This window comes from Colletotrichum truncatum, assembly GCF_014235925.2.
Source record: "Colletotrichum truncatum strain CMES1059 chromosome Unknown Contig_0013, whole genome shotgun sequence".
NCBI classification, from domain to species: Eukaryota; Fungi; Ascomycota; class Sordariomycetes; order Glomerellales; family Glomerellaceae; genus Colletotrichum; species Colletotrichum truncatum.
This window is the reverse complement of record NW_027222410.1, coordinates 20,233-30,445: the sequence shown is the minus strand read 5'-3', so window position 1 is coordinate 30,445 and position 10,213 is coordinate 20,233. Positions and strand designations below refer to the sequence as shown.

At 51.3% G+C, this 10,213-nt stretch overlaps 4 protein-coding genes across 4 annotated transcripts; 2 read left to right on the top strand and 2 right to left on the bottom strand.

The window, feature by feature from the left end:
• Nucleotides 1-239: 239 nt before the first annotated feature.
• On the bottom strand, nucleotides 240-1,564 carry CTRU02_215076 (reverse transcriptase domain protein; the record flags this gene model as incomplete). The annotated part of the gene is made up of 2 exons (XM_070206360.1): nucleotides 240-255; nucleotides 342-1,564. The coding sequence occupies 2 exons, from the start codon at nucleotides 1,562-1,564 to the stop codon at nucleotides 240-242; spliced, it is 1,239 nt and encodes a 412-aa protein (XP_070059919.1).
• Nucleotides 1,565-1,973: 409 nt separating this feature from the next.
• On the bottom strand, nucleotides 1,974-2,633 carry CTRU02_215075 (uncharacterized protein; the record flags this gene model as incomplete). Its single annotated transcript, XM_070206359.1, has 1 exon — nucleotides 1,974-2,633. One exon carries the CDS (start codon nucleotides 2,631-2,633, stop codon nucleotides 1,974-1,976), a length of 660 nt encoding a protein of 219 aa, XP_070059918.1.
• A 2,778-nt stretch (nucleotides 2,634-5,411) lies between these two features.
• On the top strand, nucleotides 5,412-5,537 carry CTRU02_215074 (uncharacterized protein; the record flags this gene model as incomplete). The annotated part of the gene is made up of 1 exon (XM_036731972.1): nucleotides 5,412-5,537. One exon carries the CDS (start codon nucleotides 5,412-5,414, stop codon nucleotides 5,535-5,537), a length of 126 nt encoding a protein of 41 aa, XP_036576360.1.
• A 577-nt stretch (nucleotides 5,538-6,114) lies between these two features.
• Nucleotides 6,115-9,858, top strand: CTRU02_215073 (uncharacterized protein; the record flags this gene model as incomplete). Its single annotated transcript, XM_070206358.1, has 11 exons — nucleotides 6,115-6,490; nucleotides 6,544-6,602; nucleotides 6,662-7,460; nucleotides 7,520-7,656; nucleotides 7,708-7,725; nucleotides 7,783-8,109; nucleotides 8,168-8,189; nucleotides 8,247-8,583; nucleotides 8,641-8,763; nucleotides 8,830-9,004; nucleotides 9,085-9,858. 11 exons carry the CDS (start codon nucleotides 6,115-6,117, stop codon nucleotides 9,856-9,858), a joined length of 3,147 nt encoding a protein of 1,048 aa, XP_070059917.1.
• Between the last annotated feature and the right edge of the window lie 355 nt (nucleotides 9,859-10,213).

Sequence of the window (10,213 nt, the reverse complement as noted above, 5' to 3'; positions counted from 1 at the left end):
TCCACGTTCCCTTTGCTAGGATTGGGTACGAAGCAGTTCCTGAGTCGACTCTCTCGTCGCCGATGCACGTTTTAATAGAAGACGATTCAAGCAAGTCAAGGTTGTTAACAAGGTGCGTAGCTCCGCAGTTGTCGAGAACCGTGCTTCGTGACAGAACATGGGGTCCCGTCAGTAGGGTTGCAAATACGCTTGGTTGGTCGTAGTCCGAGTCGAAGTCGTCCGAAATTTCCCGGAGAAGTTCACGGCTGATCGTTACTGCGTGGATATTTCTCTTCAGTGTCACCTCTGACTCATTCTCCTCTTGCTGCGATTTCGCTTTAGAGCCGGTATTTCCTGACGACCTATTGCGAGGCGGCGCTGGGTTTCGGAAGCTGGGAGGTTCCGTCGCCCAGATCCAGCCTTTCCGAGCTAATTCGGCTCGGAGATCATAGTTCTCGGACTGATTGATACGCTTTCGAATCTCCTTGCACTCGTCCCTCGATAGTTTGTCCTGGGAAGGCTTGATTCGCCCGGTAAGGGCGTACTCCACGCGGGTGCACTCCAGGGGGTTTGCGTTGTGGGGTTTGTTGCAGGGGCACGCTTCGGATTTGCCTTTTCCTTTCGAACCGCTTTTTCCATCTGAGATTGCTTCGCTCGGGCGACCGGCAAGGGTAGCGTACACACCGCTTGTTTTACCCCGATTTTTGTCGTATAGGGTGTCCTCATACAGCAAGTCCTCCAGCATATCCCTGTATTCACTTACAGTAGGGATGCGGTCCCCCTTGCGCTCTATTTTGACAATTTCAGTGAGCTCGGAGGTCGCCCAGGAGGGGGCAAAACGGTGTCCCACCGCTCGAAGAAAAGTTTTCGAAGCGAGCGTTCCCTGGCTTTCCGGTATTCTGAATCGAAGCGCGCGGAGCAGTACTCGATGGAAGTCTCTTAGCCAGGTCTGGGGGTTTACGCTTGTGTTGGCCTTTTCCAGGAGGAGAAGGTACTCTTCGCGAACTGTAGTTTGACTGCTTGATTCGCTTGGAGCGTAGCGTTTCCGAAGGTACTGAATAAGAGCACGGAGTGAACGTTGGTTGTTCGCTAGGATCTCCGATCTCGCAGCGTAGAGGATGTCCTTGTCGACCGTTTCCTTAATCCAACGCTGAATAGAGTCGAAGTCCCGCTCCCGACGAGTTTTGAGGACGTCGCGGCCTGATTTTGAAGCGAGGTAGTTCGTATATCTTTCAAAGGTCCCGGGCGTGTTTTGCGTGAGAGTTGGTTGTGCTACAGGCTCCTGGAGTTCTTCCCCTGTATCGTCACTCGCTTCTGCCCTATGCTGGAGAATCGAATCGTAGGCTTTCCGCTTCCGATCATAGGTTCTACGCTGCTTTTCGTTCTGCTGCGTGATCCATGATTCGATCGAGAGTTCTTCATCGTCCTCTCTTGGGTCTGACGGAGACGTAGTGTCGTCTGGGTCTATGAGATCCCAGACGTCTGCTGCGTCGGCTTCGGCGTAGAGAGCGTCGTACCAAACGGGGAAGTCCCGGCGGCAGGTTAGCCTTGTCGTGCTCGTGAGAACAGATATCTGCGACGACATCTTCGTTGTAGAAGTTGCTGTTTGAAGCGAAATTTGTGAAGACCGTAAGGAGTTGATGGTGTTCCGCCACGAACCCTTCGTCTGGTTAACAGTAGAAAGGGGTGATGTGGTAAGCTGGGCTCATAACTGTGGTGACCGACGTCAGGCACGGGCGGCATCAACTAGGAACAAAACGGCTTGTATTCTCTAAGTGAGCGAGCGGAGCGAAGGACGCTTAAGAATACGGTCGCTGGAGCGAGGTCACGTGACCTCGCGGCCGAGACGCGGCAGAGTGGGTCCGGAGGCCCGGAGCCAGCACGACAGAAGTTCTCCCAGCCGGGGCACTATGCCAAGAGGATAAGGCAGACGGCTCCCCACCAGTCCAAGTCAGCCTAACCGCTCCAAATTAAGCAAAGATCGCTGCTTAATCTCACCGAAGAAGAAATTTCAGCTCCGGCGGATCGTTCATAGCCCAATAGTATGCTTGTATATTAGTTGAGGGTGGCATAGTAGCCAAAGGACCAGTGCTCGAAGATACCCCGCTCGCAGTGCCACTTTCTCCCTCATCCTCGTCGCCGCTGCTCGGTTCAATGTCAACGTCATAAGCGTCATTGTTCTTGTCCAGCGGCCACACCCATCCGGCGGTCCTCTCCTGCACCGCGCGCACTCGGTCATCCGTTGTCTGGCATGTGCAATCTCTCAGCGGTTCGGCCGTACAGACGCGGGTCCCCGCCGGTGCAGCGCACTGGAAGTCGCTGCATTCGACGTGATTTGGGAGAGGGCAGCATCTGCAGCCCGCGAGGATGAGGTGGCGACCGCTGGAAGGCTCAGTGAAGGGGTTTTCGTTGCTGCAGAGATACTGTGTGGCGCATTGGTGCCGGGCGCCTTGACAATTTGTGTCGTCACAACCTGGTTTGGGTGAGACGGGACATTGCTGAATCTCAGCCAAACGAAGCGGCGTTGCGATGCTGTCGGCCTGACTCGCGGTGTTGTTGTCGTTGTTCTTTTGAATGCTTTGTGCGCCAGGCGTCAAGGCGACCAACAAGCTTAAAGTATAGCAAAGGTGACGCATATTTGCAAGCATCGACATGGATGAGTTCAAGTCGTAAAGCTTAAGAGATGTAACTAGTGCATGCAGAAAATCAATGTGCGCTGCCTGCAAAGTGGTATTGTCACGTAGCGAAATTGAAATGTCAAGAAACGATTTATTTTGAATCTCACATAAGATGATTTCTAATTGGCTCTTTCACGTGACCAATTCTTGCGTTCTCTGTTGCCTCATGAAAAGCCCGACTTGACTATGCTAGAATACTGCAAATGATTCATTGCACGATATACAGACGCATAATTGTTCAGAGTATATAAATGCATCCATTACGATAGCTTTCTTTACCCTCTGATTTTATCCTTTGTGTAGCCTCTATGTAACTAAACCACTTGGCCCCAAACGCGTGGGAAAATCCGTGAAGCACGTCGCTTAGATGTTGACTGCGGCGGCTGAATACCCGAGGGTTGCAGTGTCGTTGGGTTCACGACGCCTGTACTCCAATAGGTTGCCCTTCCCTGGATTTGAAGGTATAATGCTGTGTCAATCTTGTAGTCAGCACAATGATCTGTGCCACGCTGTAAACTCTTTTGGTCTAGATAGTTACCTTTGGCCAGGATCGTCGGGCAGTCAGCTCGCGTTAGGGGTGTTGCACCGAGTCTGATAGCTGCCGGATTATCGCGGTTTTCGTTCATCCAGACACACATTTCATAACCATAGATTTTGTTCTGCTGAATGGGCGGTACCGGACTATCCGTGATTAACGCTCTCCTGTGAGCCGGCGGAGCCGCTGTGACATGTTTAGAAACCTTTCCCCCTCAGAGATGCCCGCTTATGCAAACTTACAGCCGCCAAGCGCATGCATCAACTCATGCAAGATAGTTTCCGACAAGGGCTTCAGATTGTCGAGAGCAGGGTGACTTTGGCGAAGACCGTCCCTGTTCACCACGTCGAGAGCTCGATGGTCGAGCGGAGAACGTTGGGGGGGATCCCACCGTTTGCTGTTGACGTGAATGTGAGTTTGCCTGCTATAGTCGGCAATGTCGCCATTAGGCATTGTTTCCCTAGAACCTTTTTTTCAAAATTAGAATCTTCCACGGTTGTTTCAAGAGTTCGAGTACTTCAAATCATACGTACCGATTGTCGTGAAGGATCCCGACCCTGGACGTCCCGGTTGAGGCATGCTGCCTCCTGCGACCCGAAGAATAGGAACGTTCTGCGTCGTGTCCGTAGAGTCTTGATAGTAGTAAGCTGTGTCGCTCCACACCTCTTGTGTCGCACCATTACTATCCATGTACTCGACCTTTCTGATGAAGTCTGCTCTGCAGTAGAACGTAATTTCTCTGTCGATATTGGCAATATTTACTACGCGGTTGTAGAGAACTTGCGGTAATTCTTGTTAACCAGTGAAGCCATGTAATTACCCAAAAATGGCATGCTTACATTGTAGTCTTGTCACATCGCCATTTCTGAAAAGTGGATTGAATGCTGCTGCGGTAGTGTCCGTGTCAAGGTTGCTGATTTGATTCATTGCATCTGCAGAAAATTGTTAGCAGGCTTTCAAATTAGTATACTGTAGTCTGTTTGTACTTCTTGCCATTTTGATAGCCTCCTGAATAGCATCCTCAATTCTCCTCTGCGCTATTCGATCATTGCAAACATGTTGATATGTAGCGAGACATCTTGTTGCCAGCGTTACCAGCAGAAAGAGTGAGAAAAGCATTTCGGCCTATGTCAAATGTTGAAGCCGATTACACATGGCAGTGGGAAAAGAGAGAGAATATTGGGGACCCTGTCGGATAACCGTGACTGTAAACTGCGATCTCAAATTGTAGGAAAGGCTCTGCACTAGTACTTTAACTCAGGTGATTTGCTTTCTGCTGCTTACATGTCTGACTTCATTGCCCCTGGCATTGCCAAGACGCCAATAGCTGACTGCAGCTTCGTTTTGGCCCCCATGTTTCTCCGGCAATATAATTATAGCCCCCACGACGATCTCGCAGGAAGGGGCGCGGTTGAAGCGGCTGTGTCTGTACAAATACAGGTACTGGAAAAAGGGTTTAATCCTTCTAGCCTTGGGTGTCTCTCATTTCGTACCAGTGACGACTTTTAAGTGTGCTATTCTGGCCAACCTATTTTGATGTAGACTCATTTAGCCGACGATCAACTCCAAGTGTAGATAGCGGGGCCGTCTTTTGTCACCTTAAGGCTCACTCAATACTATGAGCTGCATCATTAGCGCCGGAACAACTGAATTGACTATTCTTAGCATTTCTCAACAAAAAGGTGCTACTGTGCCGTGGGATGTAGATTGTAAAGAGCACTTCTCTTCAGCGAACTTAAAGTCAGCACATATCGCTTACTGTTTTCGATGTCCCTCAGTTCTACGTACCCGTTGTTGACCAAGGCATGCTGTGTTCTATCCAGAGACAGTGTTCACGATGTTCAAAAAGCTCACACGATTCTTGGCACTGCCGAACCGAGACCTGGATCTCAGTTCGCACAAGGTCAATGAGACGGGGTCTGCCGAGATTCGACGGGCTTTTACTGCGGCTCTCCCGCGAGAAACAGGTAAATTTGGTACCAGTTCCGAATACAAGAAAAGTACGACTCTTGAGGTGGGCAAAAGGCAAGACTACGCAAATCAAATCCCCTTTGTCTTTTGTCCAGAAGCTGCACGGAGACCGCCCAAGCACTGCGATCAATGCGGCGGCGACAGCTACCATCACGGAATCTGCAACGACCTCCTGCTATCTGGACGCCAGACCTACTCGTGTTTGGATTTTGGTTACAATTGCCAGGGTTACTATTGCAAGTGTACGCATGAGGGCCAAGACCACAATCCCCAAGTTACTTCAACCACGGTGGTCAATGGCCAGACCGGTACCGTCATCTATGAGCCAATTACCCTCACTCAATACTCCAAGTTGCGATATCATACTACTGTAACAGTGACTGAAGTCGCTACTTCGACTGCCTCTGACGGTGGCGTTGGTTTGGAGACTGCTCTGGCTGTTGTCTTCGCCGGGGGCATCGGCTGGATTGCCATATGTAAGTCTTTCGCAGATTCAAGACAGCGACTGAAGACAAAATCAAATCCTAACCATGTTTAGCCGAGTCGGGCGGAGCTGCGGCAGTTGCTGCCTTGAGGCCCCCCAATCAAAAGCCAGAAGACGCCGATGAAGACGATAGATCTTGCATGAGGGACCCCGAAGAGGACTGCCCCAACTGTGGTGGATCTGATGGGAACGGTCTCTGCTCTAGTGGGGACCAAGCCGGCTGTCCTTGTGAGGAAAAGCAAAATTGTCCCAATGAACCCCCTCGGTGCTCGGACGAGCAGTGCGGTGGTGATGTAAGTAATATCCTGTAACGGCATCATAATTCTTTAAGTGGCTCTGCTTACTTTAATGGATTGCAGAACGGTCAATGGCAATGCTCAGCCGCGGGTGAGATCAATGGTTGTCATTGTTGCCCGGAGACGCCACCAATCTGCACGCACAGCGACTGCGTGGGCAATAGTTTACAAATGTGCACAGCTCCCAAGTGGGAGGAATGCGGCTGCATGGTCTTCACGGACCCTGGTGAGCTGGACGTTGGAGATGAATACGATGGCGTCAGCGATCCCGTTGCCCGTACCTCTTCTATGTCTTCAGTTGCCGGCTATGTCTTCACTGCCGTGTGGGATGCAAACTATTCGAACGTGATTGGATACCCTACTGCTCTCCCTGGTCCTGGTCGCTCCGTCCTACAGTACCGAGAAACCGAGCGAGGCAAATCTGTCAAAGAGGGTACAAAACTCCGAATTCTGCCAGTGGGAGATTCCATTACCGTAGGCTTCCTGAGCGATCGCAATGGGGGTGATGGAAATGGATATCGAGGGCAATTGAAAAATGATCTATCTGGTGAGTTCTACCGTCTTCCACCAAAATGGATAATCAAACTTACGGCTGTATAGGCGATGAGGTGATCTTTGCCGGCACTGAACGTTCAGGGACCATGAGAAATGGTAACTATGTAGGACTCAACCCTTTCCGATGTCGGTGAGACAGTGATTGACGCAATGATTTATACAGGCTGCGTGGTCTGGACAGACTATCCAGTACATTGCAAATCACGTCGGACCATCTCTTGAGCAACGCCCAAATATCATTCTTCTGGCAGCAGGGACAAACGACATGAACCCCAACCCAAACATATCAAAGGAAGGAAACGACCCTAGGGGAGCAGCGGACCGTTTGGGTCGGCTCATTGACAAGATGATTGAGGCGTGTCCTGACGCCACTATCATCGTTGCCATGATAATCGACACATGTAACCAGGACCAGTCGCCGAGAACGCGGCAGTTTCAACAGCTTATTCCCGGTGTGGTACGGTCTCGCAGAGACGACGGGCAACACGTGCTAGCCGCCGACTTCACCACGTTCCAGACGAGCAATCTACAAGACTGCATCCACCCGACCAACGACGGTTATAAGCTCATGGGCGATTACTGGTACAGCTTCATCCACCAGATTCCCAAGAGCTGGATCGAGGACCCAGTCGGACCCGATCCTATCGACGATGACGACGGAGAAAATGGCGGCATTGACCAGAATATCCCGCCTCCGGATTGGGGTAGAAGTCCCATTCAGGTTACGTCCAAAGAGGAGGTGCGCGAGGCCGCCGAGTGGGCTCGAGGAGGCTTCGATCGTCCCGTTGCGTGCCGTGACGTGCCCAACTGGCGCGCCACGGGGAAGATTGCCCTGGGCCTCGAGCGCAACGGCGACTGGAAGTACCACAGGAACTGGGTCGCTGAAGGAGAAGTGGCCTCGGGCCTGGGATGGGACGAACGATATGTTCGGCTGCACGACATGAATGGCGATGGGAAAGCAGGTGAGTGTTTTATATAATGTCTGTCAAAAAGTCTGGGGTCCAGCAGTTGACATGTCAAGATTACGTCTGGATTCATCCCAACACGGGAGAAATTCGTTGCTGGCTGAACAATCTCCCTAAACCATGGTCGCCCGCCGGAAACAACAATAGCATCATCGGGAGCGGAGTTGGCCCAGCAAAAACTATCTACTTGGCGGTAAGCATTCTTCATAGGATAGCCAAAAGTGACGTAGCTGACACCCTGTAGGACATGAATGGCGACGGGGTAAGTGACCTACTAAGGGAACGTTGGTGAGCCAGAAAATTAAACTGACACTCATAGATGGACGATTACCTGGTGGTGGATCCTAGAGACGGCTCAGTCAGAGTCTGGTGGAACTACGGGCCAGACGAGAATTGGGTCAACGGCTGGAAATTTGTCGCTGGCGGTGAGATTGCCTCGGGAGTTCTACACGCTAACCTCGAGACCTTGAGATTCCCGGACATCAACGGTGATAGACGGGCCGATTATGTATACATAGGAGAGCATGGTTCCTTGAAGCATCACATGAACACAGGTTCTCCTGGGGGGCAGGATGTGCTATTTCATGCGATGGGTGGTATTGCCACCGGTGCCGTTGACGATATCTCACGATTGGTGTTTGCCGATGTAAGTGAAAGCGACCAACTATGATACAGGATACAAAATGCTGACGAGGAAACCCAAGATGAACGGCGACGGTCGAGATGGTATGTGTCTCTCTGATTTGCCTTGCGTATGCGGTGCATTTTCTTAACATTTGATAGACTACCTTATATGGGATGACGATGGGGGTTTAACAGGCTTTCTAAATCAGCCGACCAACCGAGAAGGAGTGCCTCTTTACATCAATCAAGGGCCTGCCAAAACCATCGCTGAAGGGATCCAAAAGCCGCCCAGCACCATCCGCCTGGCAGATATGGATGGAGATGGAAAAGACGACTATGTATATGTCGGCGACAACGGCGCCCTTTCCGTCTGGTACAACCGTGGCAGAACTGCAGATCACATGTCCATTGACGGCTTACGCTTTGCCGACATTGATGGTGACGGAATCGATGACTACATCTGGCTTGATCCTGATTCTGGGGCTCCGACAGTTTAGTAAGTGCATCAGCTTACTAGGTTTTACTATATCATGTCAGCGCTGACAGCCCACAGCATCAACTCCGGCATCAATGACGCTGACTCTCTTGGTTGGACATGGCGGCCAGCAGATGGCGGCAATCCCATTGCAACGGGAGCAGCCCCGGCATCTCAAGTAGTTTTCGGAGACATTGATGGGTGAGTCCGCCCACCTTCAGCAGGTGCCTGATGACCAATGAAACACTAACAACGGTCGGGAATCAGAGACGGGCTGGATGATTATCTGGATTTGGATCCCAAGACCGGCCTACTAAAGGCGTATCTCAACCTTGGATTCGACGTTGTCGACCGCAGTTGGCCATTCAGACCAATTGGCACCATCGCTTCTGGTCTTGGGCCTGGTCACAGAGTTCGGATAGCGGATATTGACGGCGACGGGGTGAGTAAAAGACTTCCTCCTTGTTCCCCACAATGTAAGCGTTATCTGAGGAGACTAACAAGTTCTTCATCGCTTTCCAGCGCGACGATTACATCCTCCTGAAACCTAATGGCGGCACCACCATCTACCGCAACATCTACGCGCCGGGCAACGATGGCAATAAATACCGCGCCATGCCTGACGCCGACGCCTCCGGAATCGGCCAGTCTCCCGACGAGATTGATTTCGTCGACATCGACGGTGATGGTCGCGCCGATTACGTGTGGACTCGCAAACTTGATGGCCGCGTACGGGTCTGGTATAACCAATACCCGACGAAGCCGACGTGGCGGGAAGGAGGAGAGATTGCGGGCGGCGTGGGCACTTCCGGGGCTAACGTAAGGTATGCAAAGCTGCAAGGCACGGGCCGCGCCGACTACGTAGCCGTGGACCCAAAGACGGGCGCCCTGGGTGCATGGCTGGGCGGATGTCGAGACCCGGATACTACTGCTAAGAAGAATCGCGTGTCGATTGGGCGCGGGACGCGGGGAGCGCCCGGGAAAGATTATGAGCACGTATGGGTGGTTAAGATGCATCCGGAAGGCGAAGAAGATAGCGGCGGGTTCTGCAAGCCGGATGGGGCGCAGCCGTATGAGTTTAACGATGTGGACCCCCGCGACTGGCCTACAGCGATCTGGAAGATACCAAAACTCTTTGGTAGCCAGTGCTTTTACGTTGGAGGTCGGGACCGCATCGGGCAGATGGTGTGTGATGGTGTAAGAGGGACACGATGTTTTCGGGATCCGAGAGCAGGTGTTGGGCCTGGCTGTGATGAGGCAGTGTCTGGTACTCGGCTAATTATATGCGAATGGTGACCAGGTATATTTTGTATATTAAAGAATTACTGTGAGATTTATGATTTGATATATTTTAAACTCTTTCAACCTTCTAGAGAAACAGCTTATCATAAACACGTCCTTCACAGGTTATCCTAGAAGTATATACTTTCTATGGGTTGAGTAAGTTGGTATCCGCTGGCAGTTGTGGGCCTAGCAACAGTGTATGTATATACAACGCCTCTGCTAGTCTGGGAAGGGTGTATTTAATGTCGTCTACTTAACATAAACCTATACGAGATTTTCTTTCTATATCCTTTAGAGAGCGAAAAGGTTCTAAAGAGAAGGGCTTACTTAATAGGTAACCTAGCTTTATAATTAAGCTTACTATGAA